Source organism: Osmia lignaria, chromosome 2, assembly GCF_051020975.1.
Source record: "Osmia lignaria lignaria isolate PbOS001 chromosome 2, iyOsmLign1, whole genome shotgun sequence".
Lineage (NCBI taxonomy): Eukaryota > Metazoa > Arthropoda > Insecta > Hymenoptera > Megachilidae > Osmia > Osmia lignaria.
The window spans coordinates 8,015,007-8,036,356 of NC_135033.1; the positions used below are offsets into that span (position 1 = coordinate 8,015,007).

At 42.9% G+C, this 21,350-nt stretch overlaps 1 protein-coding gene across 1 annotated transcript in view; it reads right to left on the reverse strand.

The window, feature by feature from the left end:
• Window positions 1-16,939, reverse strand: part of Fas2 (neural cell adhesion molecule fasciclin 2) — an 81,530-nt gene extending 64,591 nt beyond the window's left edge. The window contains exon 1 of the mRNA XM_034330208.2: window positions 16,637-16,939. Coding sequence (XP_034186099.1) covers window positions 16,637-16,703 — 67 coding nt within the window. The 5' untranslated portion in view covers window positions 16,704-16,939. The remainder of the gene's footprint in view (window positions 1-16,636) is intronic.
• Between the last annotated feature and the right edge of the window lie 4,411 nt (window positions 16,940-21,350).

Here is a 21,350-nt window from a genome sequence, read left to right on the forward strand (position 1 = left end):
ATGTCTGCTATTGTTCCGAAGGATTCATTTCATATTTGAGGTTGAAATTCAAAAATCAAAATTGAATCCATGGGAAACCGGCAAGATTTAATTTGCCCTCTTCAGCCCTCTACTTTTCCGTTATTCACCGCAGTAAATACACAGGTAACAGTTACAATGCAGTTTTCCACTACTATGGGACTTCAAACCTTTCGCTTTGTGAAATTAATTGCCGGAAGCTAGCAAACAACAGTGCAGCCAGTCCAAGTCAAAAGCAGCTTCGCAATAATTTCAAAAGCGAACGTTCCAGTAAATGAGCAAACGAGATTAATGTTAACCCATAATCAAACAAAGGACGCGCGATTTCGTGGCGTGATAAACCGCGCGAAAGAATGATCTTTAACCCTTTGGCCTTATAACGAATCGATAGAAACGCGTGAACAAATTTTGATTGGGGTTCGGGAGAAGATACTTTTTAATTGAAAAATTACTAGGTTAACAGGTTATAAAGTAGGCGTATTATCGATCCGGTATTCTAATTTCCAGGAGCAGTGAATTGTATCATTACGCGGGACATGCACCCTGCCGAGGGGTTCAAGACCTCCCGCTAACTTTATAACAGCGAATAGGGTAGAAATTACGTATTCGTAGACTCTGCCACCGCATGGAAATTCAGCGAGCTTCCAGAAAATGTAATTACTAAACTAACTTCTAAAGATAATTATATAATTAAACTGAACTTTCCATGCGAGTCCAACACCCCTACGTTTGATAGAACTTTCCTATAGATAGCGCGTTCCAAGATTTTGCTCGTTCAAATTGAAAACTGTCATCATTGTCGGAGAATGCGTATATAAATCGTACTAAAAATTTTCACAGCCAGTGGAAAGGTTCTATCCTGTTGTCGTTTAGTCGAATAATTCGAAGAGCAGTGTAGTCATTAAATCGATACATCAAAACGACACCGAGGACTAACGAAAAATCAAGAAAGGCAAATATAAAAGGCTGAGTGCGTTTCTCTGTCCTGGATGACAGCCACGACAAGCGTGTAGGCGATCGGCTCCCACGGGAAGGTGGCTAGAGAATATTCGACGAAATTCCACCAGCTAACACGAGGTAATCCATCAAAATCAACCCTTGCCGGTCCAGCCCAACCACCGTCACCACCACCACCACCACCCTCGCCGCCACCCCTTTTGTCTATTTCTGTCGTTGGCTGACAAGATGACAGGGTGTCGCGCGTCGCGAGAGACCGGGAATTAAGCTCTATTCAGAAGAAACGCGTGTGGCCCTCGTTCAAATTACGATCCCATTCACGAATCGTGACTGCTGCCTTTTCGATCGTTCCTCCCTGGCTGCTATTAATTGTAATAAGCCGTTCTTTCGCTCTACCGTCACTCTTTCCTTCGAGCCTCGGTTTTACCTCTCGGAAACCCCTTCTTCACGAGCCCTTCCCTTTCGTAAATATTTGTCAAGACCAAGTACAAATAAATCGTCCCTTTTCACGGCCGCGAGTGTTTGGTTTTAAAACTGGCCCGTTTGGATCCTGGCTCGGGGGTGTCCCGGTACATAGTACACCGTCGATTCCTTAAATTCCAAGGGTTGGATCTTGAAATCGACAAGATCGCTGGGAGCAGATGTTCCCTGGGAATTGGAACGACTTTTGCGAACAATTCGCGAAATTTACGGGGTAATAGATTGTAAATATTGAGAATTCGGATGAATTATACATAACCATTCCGAGGATACATTAAAGGAAATATTTCTGTCTGTTCGATTAAATTTCTTCAAAGAATACTTTCTTAATTAGAAATTGCGACGCGACTAATTAGATTAAACTAAAAGCTCGAGATACTTTGCACAACTTTAGAGGGTTAAATATGATTCATTCCAGCACAATTAGCGAAATTTATATTGTCAATGTTTCCTCTGTGAAGTTTCTGAGCAACTAACTTCCTGCCACGAAATTCCTTCCCCTTATTAATTAGAGGTGATTTACTTTGTACGTAAATTATATTCGCTAGAAACTGTACGAGAACGTTCTTCAGCTTTTTATTTTGACCTATAAAAGACCGGAATTTTGTATGATACGACTAAATATTTGAAAATAATTATCGTGAAAGAAGAGCTATCATTAATTAGACACAATGTACTCTGTCTGCCCTAAAAGCGTTTATAAAGTGCGAACACATCGATAAAGGTTCGACCAATTTACCAAGTGAAACAAAATGAAACATTTAAACCATCCGATTGTCCTTTTCGCGTTTAAATTAGCGATTTAATCGCGACTGCTGGAAATGATGTTATTAACACTCAGCGTTGAATTCGACGATTAATAAATTCAAGCTCGCATTGCAAACTTTGACCACTGAATGAACTTGCGCTGACACAGTTGCAGAGAGGTTCAACGCGAAAAGCAACAGGAGCTAAAACGCTTTTGTAGTGGAACAAAGGCGTTTAATTGAACGTTACATCGCTTACCAATTAAGCACGATCTGCTTAACAATATGAATTAATAAAGAACATACTCGGATAAATACTCGATTATCGTTACAATTTCTCTTTGTATCTCGATATAAATATTTTCCTTGCGAGTTTTTCAATTCTTTAAATTGAAGATATAAATATAAAAATTAAATGAATTTACATCTTCAGATTGAAGTTCAAAGAATCTTCTTCAAATCGAGCTTTCATCTAAAAAAAAATCACAAAGAACCCCTTTCAAATCGAAGTTCCATTTTCAAAGGGAAACACCAAAGGCTTTCTTTTAATCCTTCCGCCATTATAACGCAACACTCGACGAGAATATAAGCCCGTTCTCGTTCGACTACAGCTTTTTCCCGATACCGTCAAGAATAATCCGATTCATTAATTCGAGGGCTCGAATCGCGATCCCCGCCACGAGGCGTGCATTGTTCATTAAGCGAAATTTAATCCCTTTCGCGGTGCAGCGATGCAATTAATGTGATAAGCGTCGAAAAATACCCAGGCAAAATTAACCGACCCGTTCAAGAGAGAACGAGAAAAGACTGAAGGGGTGAAAAAGAAAAAGGGCTACGAGAGAACGCGTGCAGATCCCAGATAAACGTTTAACGGACACGGCTTTTCTTTTTTCTTTCTCCCGTTAATTTTTTCTTTTAAAGCAAGAACAGAGAAGAACAAGGGATGCGTTCCAGCTACGAGGAAGAACAGACAAGTTTCAGTGTAGCAAAAAGAAGCACCCCTTTTTCTTTCCTCTGTATGCTCGATAGACTCGAACGGAGCGAGAAGATTCGAAGAACCCTCGAAATGAAACTGCTTTACATTCGTTGATTATTTATGAAGAAAAACGATGATAGAAAGCGCGGGACAGCTTGGTGATAGGATTGGATCGAGCGAGGGTTTATTTGGAAAATGCGCGCGTACGTTGGGGGATGCGATGTGACAGGAATGCTTGCAACCCTATATGACCCTGGGGATATTAATGACATTTGGAAGGGGGTGGCACGAAGCTCTGTAAAATACTTTTGATGCGCACTTGTTCCATACGAACAATGAACAACATTTTTGAATTTCAATACATATTGTTAAGAGACGGCTGAATAAAAGGGAATGAGCTTCGAATCAAAATGATTTTCAGTCTCTTTTTATTTATCTTTACAAAGAGAACAAATACGATAAGGATTCAATTTGGATTAATTAATTTTCACTGATTTTAGCATATAGAGTATGCATTGAAATTTGCCAGACATCTTGCGGGATCTCTGCGCCGGTACCATTTCTCTCGTTCACGTCGATCGGATCGATTCTCGGTCGATTAATCGAGCAGCTCGTTTGCGAAAAGAGACGTCTCGAATGGAACGACTGTTTTGCTCCGTCGAAAGCGGGACACGGTTAACGACACGTGAAGCACGAACCGGCAACGATACTTTGCCGAGCCAAATCGGCTGGTCAGAAGCAAACTAGACGTGTCCAAGCAAATTGCTCGACAAAATAGAGTCTTTTAACTATTCTTCGAAAATATTTCTTAACAATTTCCCGAGGAATGTAGCTCTATCGCTGCAAATGTTTTGCTTTGAAAATGATTTTACACGAAATATTTGAAATATTTCGTTCGATATTCTAAATTTCATTCCTGATTCTCCGAAAATTCTCTTCCACTTGTTGCACTCGCATTGGAAACACCCAAGCAAAATTCAGCGAATGATCAAGCTGGAATTTGTTAGCTCTCTCGTATAATTTGTTCCGAATGAAAATGATGAAAAAATAAATTCATCGGTGTTGTTTTTCGCATCGAGCATTGTCAAAAGCTGCTTTCAACGATGGATTTTCGCTAATTGCAAAACTCGTTCGGGCGTCGCGTCGGCGTTAATTTATTAATCGCATCGACGAGCAACGGTCAATCGCGAGATCGGTGCGATACGCACGGAATACAAGCTGCGGTTTCACCTACGCAGATATTAAACGAAATTAGCGTGGGGAGGAACACGCCGACCAGCATCCTATAGACCGATTCGAATTCCATTTCGCTGTTTCGACCGATCGCTAATCGAATTTTTTCGCGCACAATGGCGCGGAAGGGATTTTAACGATATTACCTCACGGCCGAGTATTTCACGGGAGAAACGAACCGTTGTTGAAAACGAAGGGCCGAGTAAGGATCGCTTAAATTTCCATGCTGCTTCGAGCCACTCGAATATTGAATTTTCCATAATATACATAATTTACAGAGACCGGTATGGATACGTACATACCGCTAGAACGTCATTATTCAAATGAAATTGTACAATTTATCGATGAGAAGGAAATCTTACACCAGGATTCTCCCTGTTGAGTAATCATTCGATTCTGCTTTACATAATTAAATACACCCTTTCGGTCATTTTAAATTCACCCTGTTTCTTCCTAAATGAAATTCATACACCTTCGATAAATATTGAAAATTAGTACAAAGCTTCTTTCAACAACGTTACAGACTATCAGCAAACAAACACACCCTGTAAAAAATAAACCCTTCACTAAAATCCCGAACCGTTTAGATAACAATAATCCGGCATGTCCATTGAAATAGTCTACTATTCTCGCCACCCCTGCGCATACGAAAAATCCTGCAAATCCTCGCGATGTAACGTTTCATAAAGATATTCACGAACGAAGTGCATCCATGACAAGCCGATATCACGCGGAGAGACAAGGGGTGTGTGTAGCATCCGAAACATAGGGTCGAGGGTGTCCGCCACGTGCGACAGAGCGAACGTCGCAATTTTCGATCGATTCGCGCGCGAAAAGCCCTGTTTTATGCAAATCTCGATGGCCGGGGTAGCAGTGATAAATTATTCGCTTGGCCGGCTCCGTTTATAGGTACATAGGTTCATACAGCGACGAGACAACCATCCCCCTCTTGCTATTATTTGTCGCTGTTGGCGGCGTAAATGCGACCAAATATTTGCCGGTAATAGCCCCGGGCGAAGGATAAATATTTATCGGACGTCACGAATTCTCCGTTGCAACTCGATTCGCTCGATATCGTTGCGAAGGAACAAAAAAAATATACACCGAGAGGAAAAATGCACGTTTCGCGGCATAAAAAGGAATCGGGTCCGGCCCCCGTTGTTATTTGTCCACGTTTTCACGATACAACGGCATAATCGCTTTCGTCTTTGTTACCGGTCGAATTGAACGGGAATCCGCGAGCTTTTCCAACGATGCTTCGAGCGATTTCTTTGTAATTTCAACTAGGAAGAGACCATCGTTCTTTGACAACGAAACTTTGTGGTATTTCGTTCATATAACGAGTTTTCGAGAATTTTTATACATTTTTCTCTTTCACTTCAATAACGAAGTACATATCGTGAAATTTTTATTTCGTAGAAGTATCTAGTTGTTCTAAAATAATCGTACGAACCGATACTTGTCCAAATTTCGTTCATTATCTTTCGTTAATGAACAGATATAATTGGCGCTCGACAAACCCTTGAAATCTCAAAACAAAACTAATTATTCAGATTAATTACCGCGACAAATCCCATTCTCCCATCGGCATCAAAACACCATTGTACACCGTATTTACGAGCAATTTATATTGACGTTGCCTGTTAACAAGGGCAGAAAAATAGCGATTCTCACAAATAAATTGCATCGAGAAATAACCGCAGGCAACCATTAAAGCGAAGATAAAAAATGAAACCGCAGAGAAGGGTTGCAGTGAAAAAGAGGTCGATCAATGAAAAAGAAAAAAAAGGGTTGTTACATCGAGGAATCTGCATCGGCGCCACGTTGAATCGATCAACGCCGGAAATTCCGTGGATCCGTTCGCGTGTGACCGATCCCTCTAAGAATTCTGCATGAATGAAGACACGTCACTACGATTACGATCGTCGTGCTTGTCCCTGAACAACAATACGGGACCAGTGACATTTACCAGCTCGTGTCTCGAGTGCTAGCCGTGTACTTTAATTATCCCGACTAAATGTATCGAACACGCTCTCTCTATCTCTCACTCTCTCTCTCTCTGGCTGATCCAATAAAGCAGCCAGCAAGCCTCGAGGCTTCGGTACGCTCGAATCGGTCGCGAACAAAGAAAAGACCGAGAGAATACAACGATTCTTCTTCCGGTCGAAACGAGAAAAATCCCCGTGTTTCTGGAGCTTTTCGCTGGATAACCGTTTATTACCCCCCACGGCCCGTTAATAAAGGATCGTCGTTTAAAAGTCTTTACCCGTACCCTTATCTCGCGTGCCTGGGGTAGATTTTCGTCCTTTCCAGTCGTCTCACAGATTCTACTCGGAATTTAAATAGATCTTAAGATCCGGATAAGCTGAGAAACGGGTGCTCCATTATTCGGAATTTATCTCTTTGGATACAATTTCGCGGGCAATCGGTCGCCTCGATACTCGTTTCCGTTTCATTTTATCAAATTTTTTCGCGTTTCGAGTGCATATCCTCGACCACGATCCTCGGGGCAAGGATTTCACGGGGCGACAAGCAGTTTTAACGATCCTAGACCTCGAGCTGACCAAGGAGGAGAGTTGAACGTCGGACTGGTCGTTATCTCCGCTAAGCGATCCGCTCGCTGATCCTTTTCTTCGGCCCCGTTATTCCGATTCCCACGGACTTGGAGCACGCCGCGCGAGCAACCGCCCTGGCAGGCCAGGCCAAGTTCGTTCTAATCCAGTTCACGCGAAAACGAAGTGGAAGGAAAGGTAACGGAAGCGCGCAGACGGGAACGCGAAGCTTGGGGTGTCACGGCTGACCTGCCACTTTAACGACCAGCCTCTGCGTCAAGTCCCATTAGTCGTTCGGGATGGCAAGGTGGATCGAACCATGGTTAGACCTCCACGCAAATATAGACGTCTTATAACCGTTCGACATTATCGGACGACCCGTCGACGAGTTTGTCTATCGCGAGGGGAGAGACAAGGTCGAGGGAAGAAATTGATGAGCTAAAAAGATCTACCTATCCTACGAACGGAGCTTTCCGATGATCCGGCTGACGCTGATGGGATCGTAATCGTGTTAAATAGTTTGCTTTATTTCTGCTTATTTTTCCTCTTCTCGTCGCCACCTATCTTTTCATTTTACAATCCGGTCAGATATAAATAGATGACAGTACTCCCACAGGCATTCGAACGTAACTCACGTGTTTTTCAAAGTATTTTTACAGATAAACCATCGTTCGAATGTGAAATGAAGAACGTTCTGGCAACGATTGAAAGAAAATTCTCGTAAATTGTGCATCAGTTTATTGATGTTATTCTCGGCGAAGAGAAAGGAACGTTGATTTTTCCAGTGCAAAATAAACGTTTTTCCAGGGATTGAAAAATCAGAAAAATACACTTGTGCAAACGAGAAATTGAAAACGAAATGAAACGGAACGGTGTATCTATTATTATAACCGTCTGTGAAAAACGAAATGATTTCATCCTGGCTGGCTATTTTTTAATAGACAGAAACTCGGTTGTGGAGCACGCGTTTCGATGAAATCAAATTCAATTTCTTGCAAGAAAATAATGTACTCTGGTTGGATCGCGGTACCCTTTTCAATTGAAAGGATTACGAATCCGTCGATTAGCGTTCCTATTAATGCTCCAAGCCTTCGAAATCGATTTCTACGTTTCACCAGTTAGCTTCATCACAATAGGATTACACAAAGTGGCACTACGTTTATCTACGCCCCATTTGTTCGAAAGAATCTTCGCTTGGATTCTTGTTATCCTATTTGCTATTATGAACAATGAAAACGTTTGGATAATTTATATTTTTCAGTCCGACGTTAGACTGAATTATTGGAAGGGTACGTGACGCGAATGGACGTTCCATACCGTGAATATATTTTCCAGCGAGGAAAAGAAAAGCCACCCCCGTCGCGGACCATTTCACCAAATAAATCTTCCTCTATTATTCCTACCAATGAAACGGTCGAAATTTTCTTCCTTGTCCGACAACTTCGGCTAGATTCTGTATACCCTGCAGAAATTCCATCGGCAGAAAAACAAGGTCGTCCGGTCCATTTAGTAAATGAAAATCCCCTCTTGAATAACAATGACATGACAATTCAATCGATCCAGCTTTTTGTCTGCTGTATACAAGAAGAACAGAAGCTTCAAGGAGATAGACGGGCAGAAAGAAGCATCAGAGTATCTGAATGTAAAGCTTAATCCTTAAGAACATTCCAAATTTGCCATTTCTAACTATTAAACAATATATTCCAGTAAATGGAACAATTTACAAGAAATGTGTACTCAACGTCTTCTCTGTCTCCCAGAAAATAGAGACACACAAAGAAAGTTAAATGAAACTCTGCTTCAAACTGTACACATTTCATTTGAATGCAAATAAACATCTATGTTTATGTCTTTTAGGAAACCCCTTTTCATTTAACACCTGCTGCTTTCGTCATTGTACAAGTACAGTCTAAAAATACTCGAGGCTCTTATTTTCAATGTGAAAAGATTCACGAGCTCGCTGCAGTTTTTATGATACGAGCAAAGGTCAAAACAATATTTAATCATTAATTATTTCCTACGATAGATTGACGAAGTTGTCGAACAACCGGGACACCCTGTACACGTAACGGTAGTCCTCGGACGGATCTATTTCGAAGGGAAAGGGCCTAAGGTGGTCGTTGAAAAGCGGACAAGGGTCCTTGCTCAAAACTCCCTTTGTCCTTACAGGTGCACACGGCAGGTTGCTGGCAGAAACCCAGAACAGGTTTTCACAAAACCCAGCCAGGTCTCCTTTCCTTTTTATCTATCCCCTATCTCTCCTCTCCACCTTCTCTCTTCCTTATACACCCATCTACTCGATATTCCCTCGACCATCCTCATCCTCGTAAGCTCTTTCTCTCTTATTTGCCATTTTTCGTCCCGATTGTGCGTCGTCCGACGATTCTGCAGCAGACCAACCAGTCCCGTCACTTTGACGAGCATTCAAATTAACCGGTCCCGAATCTCGCACACGCGGTCCGCCACACGATTAAGGGGATAATTAATTTTACATTCGTTTGCGAGAGCCGTCCACGCTCGGAAGGGGTGTAACCGAATTGAATTTCAAGCTTCTCGCTAGCGAAACGCTGATTTTCCTCTTTTTCCATTTCAAACCGTTGCCGGATCGATGATAGTTTTTATTCATTTTCACTTTTAACACTCTGAGCGAGATGCGTCAGTCATGCCTGACTGACGCATGAATTTTCACGCGAATTCGTCTGTCTTATAGTGACTCAGAGATTTCATTTATTCGAATAATCAACAAATACGTCGAATTGATCGATAACGGAAATAGATCGTAAATATCGTATCGTGAATTCTTCGAGAGATAACATTGTAAATATAATTCACAATAGTCTCAGGAATTTTATCAATCTACTAATGATCTCAACTATCGTACATACAGTCAATGATAAAATTTATTTCTGAAGAAATATGTAATTATCGAGAAAATGATGCTAAATTAACTAACTCGTTTTTCATTTTCATTTACAATTCATGTATTGAATAATAATTGAAAGAAAAAATTATCGCCACGATGAGAAACGAAGATGTACAAGCAAGCCACTCGAACGATGTCCTCAATTCGAGTTAATCAACCTCCCCCAGACGACTTAATTTCCCAAGGAAATATTCACGAGAGATTTCTCGAACGCTCGTTATTCGTAATATTCATCAAACTTAATAACAACTATTCTCATCTGACCGAACGGCATGCAGAATGAGAATCAACAATATCCTCGGCATCGAAATTCCTCCAGAAAAATGTAATATCGTCCTCTCGAGCGGCCAGCAGGTTCAACGACTTCCTCTTCTCCGGTTAGTAATTCGTTCGAACAAACGTCGAAGGCGGCGCGAGAAGGAAACGTCATCTGGTCGGAATATTTTAATTACAGCCTATTTCTACGATAACGATTTTTCCGTGAACGGAGGGTAATGCTCGAAGTCGAGTGGGCTCTCCTGGCGCTATCGCGAAAAAAGAATCATCGAATCGAATGGCTTAGAAATGTATCCGCGGATAAACGTAATTTGTTTGGACCGTGAAAGTAACGATCGTAAAACAAGCCGCGTAATTTCAATCCTGACAGAGAACGCAACGTTTATTCGATGCACGATCAAATCGTCCGTTTTTACGACAATGTAAAACACGGATACCTTAATCAACGATCTCGATCGTAAAAATTACGACGCCGGTTAGGCGCCGATAAAACCTCGATCGCGAAAAATACTAATTATCTTAGACGTGGATTATTGGAATTAAATGATTCGCGGAGATAAAAACGGTGAATTCCTGGACGATTCTTTAAGCCTTTCGTTACTATCCGCATCAAAGTGAAAAGAATTGAAATAAAACAGTTCGAATTCTTTTTAATACTTAACCACTACCAGCGCATCCTCAATCCTCTAATGAATCTATAAAATGTTTGCCAGAAGGATGGCAAAATTTTTCTTCTGGACACAGCGGATTATGTCCGGAAAACCTCAAACAGTATCAACCTGAAGCGTAACAAACGAGGCCCGTGAAAGCTTGAAAAGTCTCAAAGGAACACTTTGTTCCATGGTGGATGGTCCATATGCACGTGATTAAATAACAGCCGGCTGTTATTTTAGTAAGTTACTCCGGTCGGTAGCTCATCCATCCCGAGATTCGTGGGTGGGCGTCAGTTAAATTCCCGTCAAGTATTTAGCTAGTTAATCCTACGGGCAGTCTAGTGACGTCATCGAATCCTTGGTTCGAGTCGAGTTAAGAAGTCTGACCAGCAAACGGGATTTGTACGGAGCGGTCACAAAACGCTTGCAACCGATTCCAACGCGGATGCAACGTTATCCGACCCGACTGACTGACTTTCCATTCATTCACCGGACACGGAGTCATCGTACTTTCTCGTTCGCTCGTTGTTGAATAACTCCTTCTATGCAGAGAGAAAGAGGTGCGAGGCCGTATTCAACTTTCGTTTGGAAACTTAATAGTTCGAAACGCAAGAGGCTAAGTGGAGACGCGTGCTACTGTACAAAGCGACCCGACGCTACATTGTTAACTGACAATGATGCAACGTTCGGAAACGGACACCTTTGTGCTCGAAAAGTGACGCCAGAGAACGCGAAGAGGACTTTCATTGATGTTGCTTTTCACTCGCGAGCTCTCTGTGTATTTCGTTTCGAAAACACTCCAACTCCGGCAGGGAAGGAGAAAAATTAACTATACGGTTTTTCACAAATTTCAGCCTGCAAAATCACTCGAAACGCGTGCAAACGCTAGTGAATGCAGTTAACAGCCGTTGAACATTTTCAAATGTCAACAATAACGTTGTACGCGACCGCGGAAATACCACTCGATATAGCCTGCCATTAATAACGTCACGGAACCCGAACGATATTCGCCAAGCCAAATGCGAAATTTCCCATTGGGTCAACGATTTCACCGGGTCATTCGAACGCAAACTGCCCGCGATATCGTTGCTTGAAAAATAATACAGTAGAGTTGGATCGCGTCGAGATTACGCGGCAACGCGATCCAAGAATCTCCATCAGCGGGAAATGCAAGAAAGAGGAGGTCGTTTCGAGATAAAACGTTTAGTATCGTGGGATTAACCCGTTCGTGAACTTCTGCATTGCCATTACCATTCTCCGTTTTATTCGATGATCAATAGTTATAGATGTATTCTTGAAAAATGGAGTGAATTATCAGGTGCATCTACCTCTTTCTTCCTCGAATTCGACAAAGTACCTATCGAACGGTTTTCAGTTTCATCAGTTGTTCGATTGTCAGTAGAACAACAGCAGGTGAAAATTATTTCTGTTCGACGATTTTGAATGAACCGCGGTTCCCTCCACCCCTCCACCATCCCTTATCCTCGTCGGTTGATTAATGTTTGGTACGCGCGAATTGAACATTCCTCCGACTATGTTTCGCCGCCCCTTTCGGCGAAATATCGTACAGGAATATCAGAAACGATAATTAAAAACGTGTCTCCGTCAATCGGTCGACTTCTCGTTAAGTGGTCCGCGCCTAATGATACGGAAATTATCGTGGTGCTCTTTATTAAAATGGAAAAGGAATTCCGTGTTCCAAGGTGCATCGATTTCTGCTCCTTTTGTCCCCAGTCCCCTTTTATTAAGCAATTTGTACGACGTTTCACGTTGAAATATAATTGAACACGGCTCCGTTCGAGCATTCGATAAATTGTTCTCGTTAATGCCGGTAATTAAGATCGATAGGCAGGCTCGTTGGGAATTACTGTTTCCTGATTTTAATATAATGCCCCAAGTTCATAGTATCCAGTGCCTTTGAAACGTTCATCAGTTTCAGAGTCTGTTGCTTATGCGTATTAGTAATTTGTGGAACTTTCAAATCATTAGAAAGTACGATACCTTAAAGAGAATACGATACTATATTTTGTAATTATAACACGATAACTATGGGAAGTACATTGTTTAACAAAGTAGTAAATGAAGTTTCTTATTCCGGAAACTATTAATTATTATATTGAATGAGCTCAACATTAAAACCCATCTATTCTTATCCTCGAATAGAATATAAAATTTGCATAAAAAAATAGATCTTAAAATTAAAATTTCATTAAACTAAAAAGCGAAGCAAATACCATTTACTGAAAAAATGCATTTCTAATGTTGCATTGATCAATTTGAATGTTAAACTACATAAGTGTACCCTAAGAAAATCACATATTTTCTAATGATACGTTTTCCAGTACCCACGTAGTACCACCACCTTTGTAATCTCAGAAAAACACCGACGCCAAAGTTTTACTATCTTATTAGGCATTGCATCACTCGACACCACGACGCCAATAAACGTTCTACTTATAAAATGCCATGTCAACGCGATCCACGGAAAGAAATAACAAAAATTCCAACAAAATCCCTTTCGAAATTGTCTGAACGCTCGATTCGAAAACACAGCAGAATCGCGCGCTTTGTAAACGACTGAGGAACGTACGACGGAACGTAACTAAGGTTCAATGAAAACAGGAACGACGCCTAAGGATTATGCAATAATTCCTGTACCATCTACGAAACGTTTAAATATACCGTGGAATTAATTGATCACCGACGATAGCAAATGAGGATAAATAACATCAATTTCTGACGAAGCTTAAATTTAACTGAAATACAAAAGTTATTCTAGGCGAAACGGATCTGAAACGATCGTTTTTATTTCATCTAGGGGGGCGGCGAGGCTCCCTCAATTTCCCGGTTATTTCAGCGAAGAGCACTGTTGAAACGAGCCCCGAGAGCTTTGTTTGTTTTTCATTTCCTGCCGAAAAATCGCTAATTATCGAACGTGGAAACGCAAAGCGAGCGTACCAAGTATTTTTCTCCTCGTTTATTCACCACTTGAGCTCCCTGGCTCTTTCCGTCCGTTTCTGTCTTTCCACCGGAAAAGCAGCTTCTTTTTTACGACGACGTTGAACATATTAGTTAAAAAAAAAAAAAGAGGGAGAGAGAGAGAGTGAACCCTGTTACGACTCGTTAAACGGCGCCACAGCAGTTCCTCGGTTTCCGACGAGTATTTTATCCCCGGTCCACGTAATAACCATAATCAAGGGTTTCTCGCGACTATCCGCGCTTCTGCTCAACCGTTCTCCCCTCAGCTTTTATTGTTACCACTTTATTTGATCGCTAGTTTTTCCTTCCGTGGCTTTTCTGGGCGTAACCGGACGAAAAAATTTTCTAACGCTCTCTAAGTCCCGTTTCGGTTCAGCTCGTTAGCGGGGGACACCGAGTTTTATCGATGTAACCGAGCAACGTTTTACAAGGTAGCTGCAATAGAGAGTTCGAGAGCACGGGAAAAAAAAGGTCTAAAAAGGTGTAACGGTTGCTTCGTTATATTTATGCGACACGATAATGGTAAACCGGAGAAAGGAACTTTAATGGCCCCGGAATCCATGGGTCCATAGGAACGGGTCATCGCGTAACAATGCAACGAGAAAAAAAAAAAAAGAGGATCGATGACCCTTCGCGTGTGGGTTCATGCACCGGGTGACGAGGCTTGGGTGGAGAAAAAAAAAAAATAAATAAATAAAAAACGCCAGAAGGTACCCGGGGCACGCGTTTCTGCATCCCATTTACAACAGAGAAACGAGGAAAAAGGTCAACCACGATGCTGTCTATTCTCTCCTGAGAAATATCTGCACGTATATTTTGATTCAAGCGTCATTCCAAAGAACACGATTTCATGAATTCATGGAAAATGAATTCGGAAGATTATCCACGACTCATCTAATATTTTTTTTCTTCGACCCCGGACAAGTTTTCGACTCGACAAGCGTATAATCGTAGAGAATCTCGCGACGTCCGTCTATTCACGGTCTCGAACGTGCACCATTGTCGTTGCGACACTTTCTCCCCGAGATCGGCTTTGTGTTCGCCAGCAGAAAGGTCCCAAAAAGAATACGGATGCATATTCCGGTATGCGTAAGTCATAGTCGGGCTCGAACAATGACAAATAAATTTCAGGAGAAAGAAGTTACACGGCTAACGCCTTTCTTGGAAGTTTAGAGCACTATGTACACTCTCGCGCAACTTCGACCTCAATTGGTAGAGGGTGGAGTCTCCCCCACCATTTATTTTCTCCAGGAAAAGTGAATAATACAAACTGGCAAGCTATAAGATTAAATTTGAAAATAATGCGTTATGGGAAGCGTAAGTTGCACGAGAATGTACACGCCGAAAGTGAAACGGGGTCTGCCGAAACGGTACCGCGTGTTCCCGTCTCTCTGGCGATGGCCATTTATAAATTACAACCGGTGAGCGAGCAGAGGCACGTTCATAGGGACAACGAGACAAAAAGAGGAGAAAAGACGCGTCCCAGCGCGATTCCGAGGCGACTCGACGAAACCGGACTGAAGCGACCCGAGAAACGGAGACCGGGGGGAACATCGAAGAATAAGAAGAGTCCGTGGTGGTGGGCTTCATAAATGGACGATCGAAAACGAAAGGGAGAACGAACTCGTGTAGCCTTCCTACCAAAGGCAATTTGCACCGGCCATTCGGACAGGTATATTCGACTGTGTACCGAGGCCGTCGCTGCAATTTCACGGAATACGCACGAACAACACAAAGGCGATGCAACAGAGCCTGACTTTCAGGTTACGTTTCCCTGATTCCCTTGGGAGCAACCAGGGGGCCCCCGCGTCCCCTTGGAGGTCAGGTTATTGTTAGCGGAAAGCCGAGTCCCGTGCAAGGTGCACCTACTTAGGCGCCCGTACAGGTGCAACACGATCGTTTGTTCAGGTGTCGGGAGACTTTGCTTAGGCAGGCATTTATCCAACGGAACTCCATCTTTCTCAGGTACCAGCGAGGATATCGAGATTACAAGAAGGAATATTATCCTCGACCGACTCGAGAACTTTACTAATTGGTATTTATGCTTCTTCTACGATTTGGTACCGAGTCGTTCGAAAATGTCGTATGATGAATTGGAGCAGTACTAAAGACGATATTATCTACTGCTAACGATAGATTAAATGGGAGAAACGATTATAGAGAAATATCGTTACTGGAAAAGTATAAGTTTGCGGTTAATAAACCGCGTAATCGAATCTGACTTTTCCTCTTTACTGTACATGATTGTACGCGTCGAACAGTGACTCATCGTCGATAGATTACACGCTGATACTATCGCTTTCATTGACGCTATCGAGCGTCGCATTTTGACATCGCTGCTGACGCCAAGTTGATGAACTCCATTATCCGGTGTGCGCACATCTGTGGCCACTTGTAAGCGTCGCACAGGTGCTACCGAAAACGTTAACCACCGCCGGACACGTAGTCACGCAACAGTAAAAACACGCCTAGTCGAGTCGCATAAAGGCGGATTTACGTGTCACATCGGTTACGCCGACTGCGACGCCTAGCGAGCATTTGAATTCGTACGAGTTTGGCGCGCACCGCCAACGCGAGAAAGAACTAGCCAAGTTCAAGCGGGTTGGATTTTTAACGGACTCGATCGAATCGAAATTCCAGCGTCCCTATCGCGTCGGACATTTCAGTTGAATTCCACGGTACTGCGCGTTGGTTAACCACCTGCTGAACGATCGCGTGCCAGTGAGAATACCGCGGTGACGCTGCCTCTCGGGGAAAGCGCAAAAACTTTGTGGGAACGTGCACGTGTCTGTACGGTAGCTCGCATTTCGTGCAAGTTTTGTGATAGATTGTCAAACACTCACCCATTAACGGCAATATTACAAGGACAGCGAGTGTAGCAGCAGCCCGATGATGCTCGTGAGCTGCCATCGTGACAGTGAATTCCTCTTCTTGCACTGGACGGTAAGTCTCTCTGAATTGTTCTTGTTTCTTTAACCACAAAATCCGTGTTCACTGACACTGGCACACGTAGCTCCCGAGATCGTACAATTATATTGACCTACCGATCAAGTTAAAACGTTATAAGACATCGGTTCTGAACGACTGTTGCCCGCACGTCGTATCGTCACGCTAGCCGATTTCAGACTGTAGCGGGGAGCAGCTCGTACGCGCTCGGCTCGGCCTTCGGTCCTACTCGGCCGTCTTCGGGCGCCACCGGTACGCTACCCGACACGCAGGTACGAACGAGGTAGCGAGTGGGAAAGCCACGATCTCGCGGTTCTCCGCGAAATCAACCGATTCTTCCTCTCGTCCGTTACTTTTTTTTTCTTCCCTTTTTCACTGTTTTACGCGCATCCTTGCATTTTTATACACCTCTTAGAGAATGCGCCGGCCTTGCGCATACTTACTCCTTTTTCTCGTTGAATATTCAACAGGGAATGTTTCCGACTTTTTTCAAGACATTAGGAGACGTCCCTTGCATTAGAGGACGTTGTCACGCGAATGATACTTAGCTTGGCGCCACTGATATTAATCGCTTTTTTAATTCTCGCTAAACGAATCCTTTAATTATTTTAATCATTTACTACGTTTGTAGTGAATTACATATTAACTTTCAAATCGACCTACTGACAACAGAACATTTTTGCTCTGTTGCATAATTCCGCAAAATTAAATTATTCAATTAACTTTAATTCGATTTGTACCGTCGCTACGTTATCGTGAAATCGTGTTTATTCGTGCAACAGTGCAACGTTGTTAATTTTACAATCCAACCAACTCTTCAACGACCAAAACAAGCGACTAGGTGTACTCGAGACTCGTGGAAAACACGTTTAATCAAATTCGTGTCGCGCATTATCAAGCAAACAGAAGAACATTAGATAAGGGATTTACATTTCCAACGGAATCGGCCCGTGAGAGCTGGGGAGAACTAGACAACCTTGTCCTCTTCAGTGACAATTATCGTTCTTATCTCGTCACAACCAAAGAATTAATAATTTAAACGATCTTCTCGGGGAAAACGCGTCAGTTTTCACTCCTTTATCACGTACGACTACATCACCGTTTTCCCCCTTAAAGGGGTCCGACGAATGCACTTTATGGTACTTGACATTCGAGCGGTACACTTTCAGCAGGCGACGACGTTTCCTGAGTATCGCCAAGATTTATTACTTATTTGCCAGTTGTGTCGACACTTTTGAAAAAATGTGCATACACTGATTCAGTGATTCAATCACTCGCTGATTTCAATTTCACAATCAGTGATCTAGTGATTCACTGCATGCACGCGAGGATCAAAATTCAGATTAAAGTTTCAAACTGTTCTTTCTTCTCATTTCAAAAATTGACTAAGGGTATAATTTCACCTTTAAATCCTTGGAAAGTCGACGCGAGCACCGAGTAACGGAGCGTTTAGCCCTGGAAAACCTTCGTAACTTTTCTTAACTTTTTCTAACTAGATGCAGCGGTGGACGCGAAAGTAGGTTTTAGATGCAGGGAAATTCAGAACTTGCATGAAAAAATCCTCGATTTTGCCAGAGAGCAAAGTGCTATCCAAATGACGATATTATGCAAGAAGAATATCCGTACCCAATTAACACTCGGTTCTCGAGGACGAACGTACACGTAATTCATAGGGAAAGGGTTAATGGCGCAGATGCGCGTACCGAAGCCATGCAAATATAGCTGTCAGGGATAGTTCTGGCTTAATGAAATGCGCGATAATGCAACGTGTACATGCAACCGTTGCACCTGACGAAGCACCGCTATTCTCCGCGTGAAAATCCGTAGCTTGCGTCGGAGATTCCGCCGCTTTCCCGTGAAAAATCGTCCGAGACGATCGCGTCGACGAAACGAAAGGTTCGACGAACGCGTTGAAAACATGGTCTCGTCGAAACGTCACTGGTCCCTCTCGAGTGGTTCTCTTTTATTTAGAAAAACACACCACCCCTTCCCATCGTAGTATCGCTGTTCAAATAAACCCAGCGACCCTTTCGTGGTTTACCTCCTCGCTCTCTTCGCGTCTCTCGTGTGGACGGAAAACGCGTTGTGCTACACCGTTGACCCGTTGCCTCGAGAAAGGAACGAGAACGGTTCGTGCACGCTCTTGTCGTTTGTCATTGGCCTGTTTACAACTCGAATGAATTACATCGGTGCTGGAATTTTCTCGCGCCTGCCTCGAAAGAATTTGTTTTCGTTCGACCGAGCAATGGGACTCGTCAGTCACGAACGTCAAACAGATTCAGCAGTGGTAAACAGGCAGGATCGTTCGTTCTCTTAATTAAGCTTAGCCGACGAAGCGAAACGTTTCGTCGTGAAAGAAACCGCGTGAAAGGTTTACCGGGGATGTTAATCTTACCCTTTAGCTATTCATCGGACGACACTCGCGTCCGCGAACTTTCTCGGCTAGCTTGTCCCTTGATACGCTTCAAAGGAGGTTCCACGACCCACGGCTTTTCTCGCTCTTCGAGACTAAAGCAAACACCAAAAGTGGATCTCGGTTTTGCCAAAGTGTCGGACGTTCTTCATCGAGGTATCAGCGAGTTTCAGATCTCGTCGAGGAGAAAGAGGAAACGGAGCTTCTGGCGAGAAAACAGCGAGTTTCGCATCCCCGACGGGGACGTTCCTCGGGAAGAAAAATATTTCAGATGATTTTATTCTTTTCTATCTCTCCGCTCTCTTTCTTTTCTACATTCATTTCCCATAGCAACGCGTCGTAACGACAGCCACGATTAATAATCGTCGTAGCCTGGAAATTCGTCGATTTACGAAGATGCCGAGGAAGTGGTAAAAAAGGAAAATATCGAAGTGAAGAGGAGGAAATAGAAGAGCTTCAAGACGGAAAGCTGAACGATGCTCGTGATGCTTGTATCGTCTCTCGACGAGGGTGGCCGTTATTAAACACTTAAATCTTCGTGGATGGATGAGACGAAAGGGAGAGAAAGAAACGAGGCGAACAGCTAGCGAGGTGAATAAACAAAAATGAAGGGTGGAGAAACTCGCGAAGGGATAAGTAAATTTATGAGAGGACAAACGATGCGCTGTTCCACGCTTCCTCGGGGCTCTTATCGAATGAACCGTTTCGTTTCACGAAATCGGGGTCACACTGGATAGGATATACACGTGTTAAAGAATTTGCTTTCCAGCAGGAGCACGAAATCCTGGACGGAAGTTCTCCAATATTCGCATCGAGACCGAACGGAAACAACGAGGAGTAAAAAGCATCTGGAGGAAAACAGATGGCGACGGGAGCGAGATAAATCATTTCTAAGATCAATCTTGAATGAACAGTTGGCGGGAATACGTCTTGTGCAGCCGAGAAGCCGCTGTTTTCGAGGCTACCGCGAAACTCTTGACTGAAATTCCACGAAACGTTCGAAACGGTCTTGAGTCAAGTGAGCCCAGCCGTCTGTACAGCGATTTAATTAAAGCTCGATACACAGACGGCTCGAGCATCCGCCTTAATACGAGTTAATTCGCTTAATGAAACGTAAGAAGAAAATTCGAGCACGAATACATGAAGAAAATTAGGTATCAGCAGGAAAATGTTGCGACACTTGACCCATAATTTTCCTTGTATCTAAAATAAGAAGCAAAAGTCGATTCTAATAAAATTCTTAACGCGTAAACGCACGACACGAATCGGTGATAAAATTGAAAATAAACGAGATAAAGTGAAAGCAATTGAATCTATATTTAATTATTAATTTCGGGCCAAAATGTTATTCACAATGGAATGCAATGGGAATTTAATGAAACAAAGCGAATGTATATTTTCAACGGTTAAAAATAACGTTGAAAATAAAACACAGGAAGATGAAGATGGAAAACCGAGATAGAAAGATCGTTTGGAGGTTGAAAGTTTAATTAAGACACGACAGAAAATATTCACGACGATAAAGTGTTTTACATCGAACAAAGCAATTTGTGAGATTAAAAAATTCCTCCATTATCGCAACAGTGTACGGTTCTCCGTTTCTTTTTCTTCTATTTAAGGATACAATTATCGGATAGTCTGTTTTCTAGCACGAAAGAGTTACTTTTAGAAACGACAAACGCAGGAGGTAAAAGAAATACAGAACCACCGTTTCATATTTTATCCAAGGAACTGGTTATCAAAAAGTTTGGACAAAAGAAACGATTAAAAATGATCCCCCAACGATTCTATGTTCGTGAATCCTAAAAATGCTAATTCAGAAGACCGAGTACATTCGATTAAACAGCTCGATCCTCCTGAGAGTAGATGGTCACCTAAGGAAGGAAAAACTGCAAGAAGAAGCTGAAGAACGTGGAAAAGGAGAGGTCGCACCGAGCTGGAAAATGAATGATGAACTCTGTGTTCGTCTGTCCTCCGACTCGGTGTCCCTGTACGCGTATTGGAGCAGGTTTGCTGGCGCCTGTAAGGCAGGCAGCCAGGCGGGCGCCACCGTTCAAAAGGGTTTCGCATAGCTGGAACAAGGACGACGTCGGTCGTCGCCGATGATACGAGAGAAAGAGGCGGTGGAAAGTAGGGAAAGCAAGAAAAGGAGGAGGATAGATGGGGTAGGAACGGAGACAACACGACACGCAGGCGCA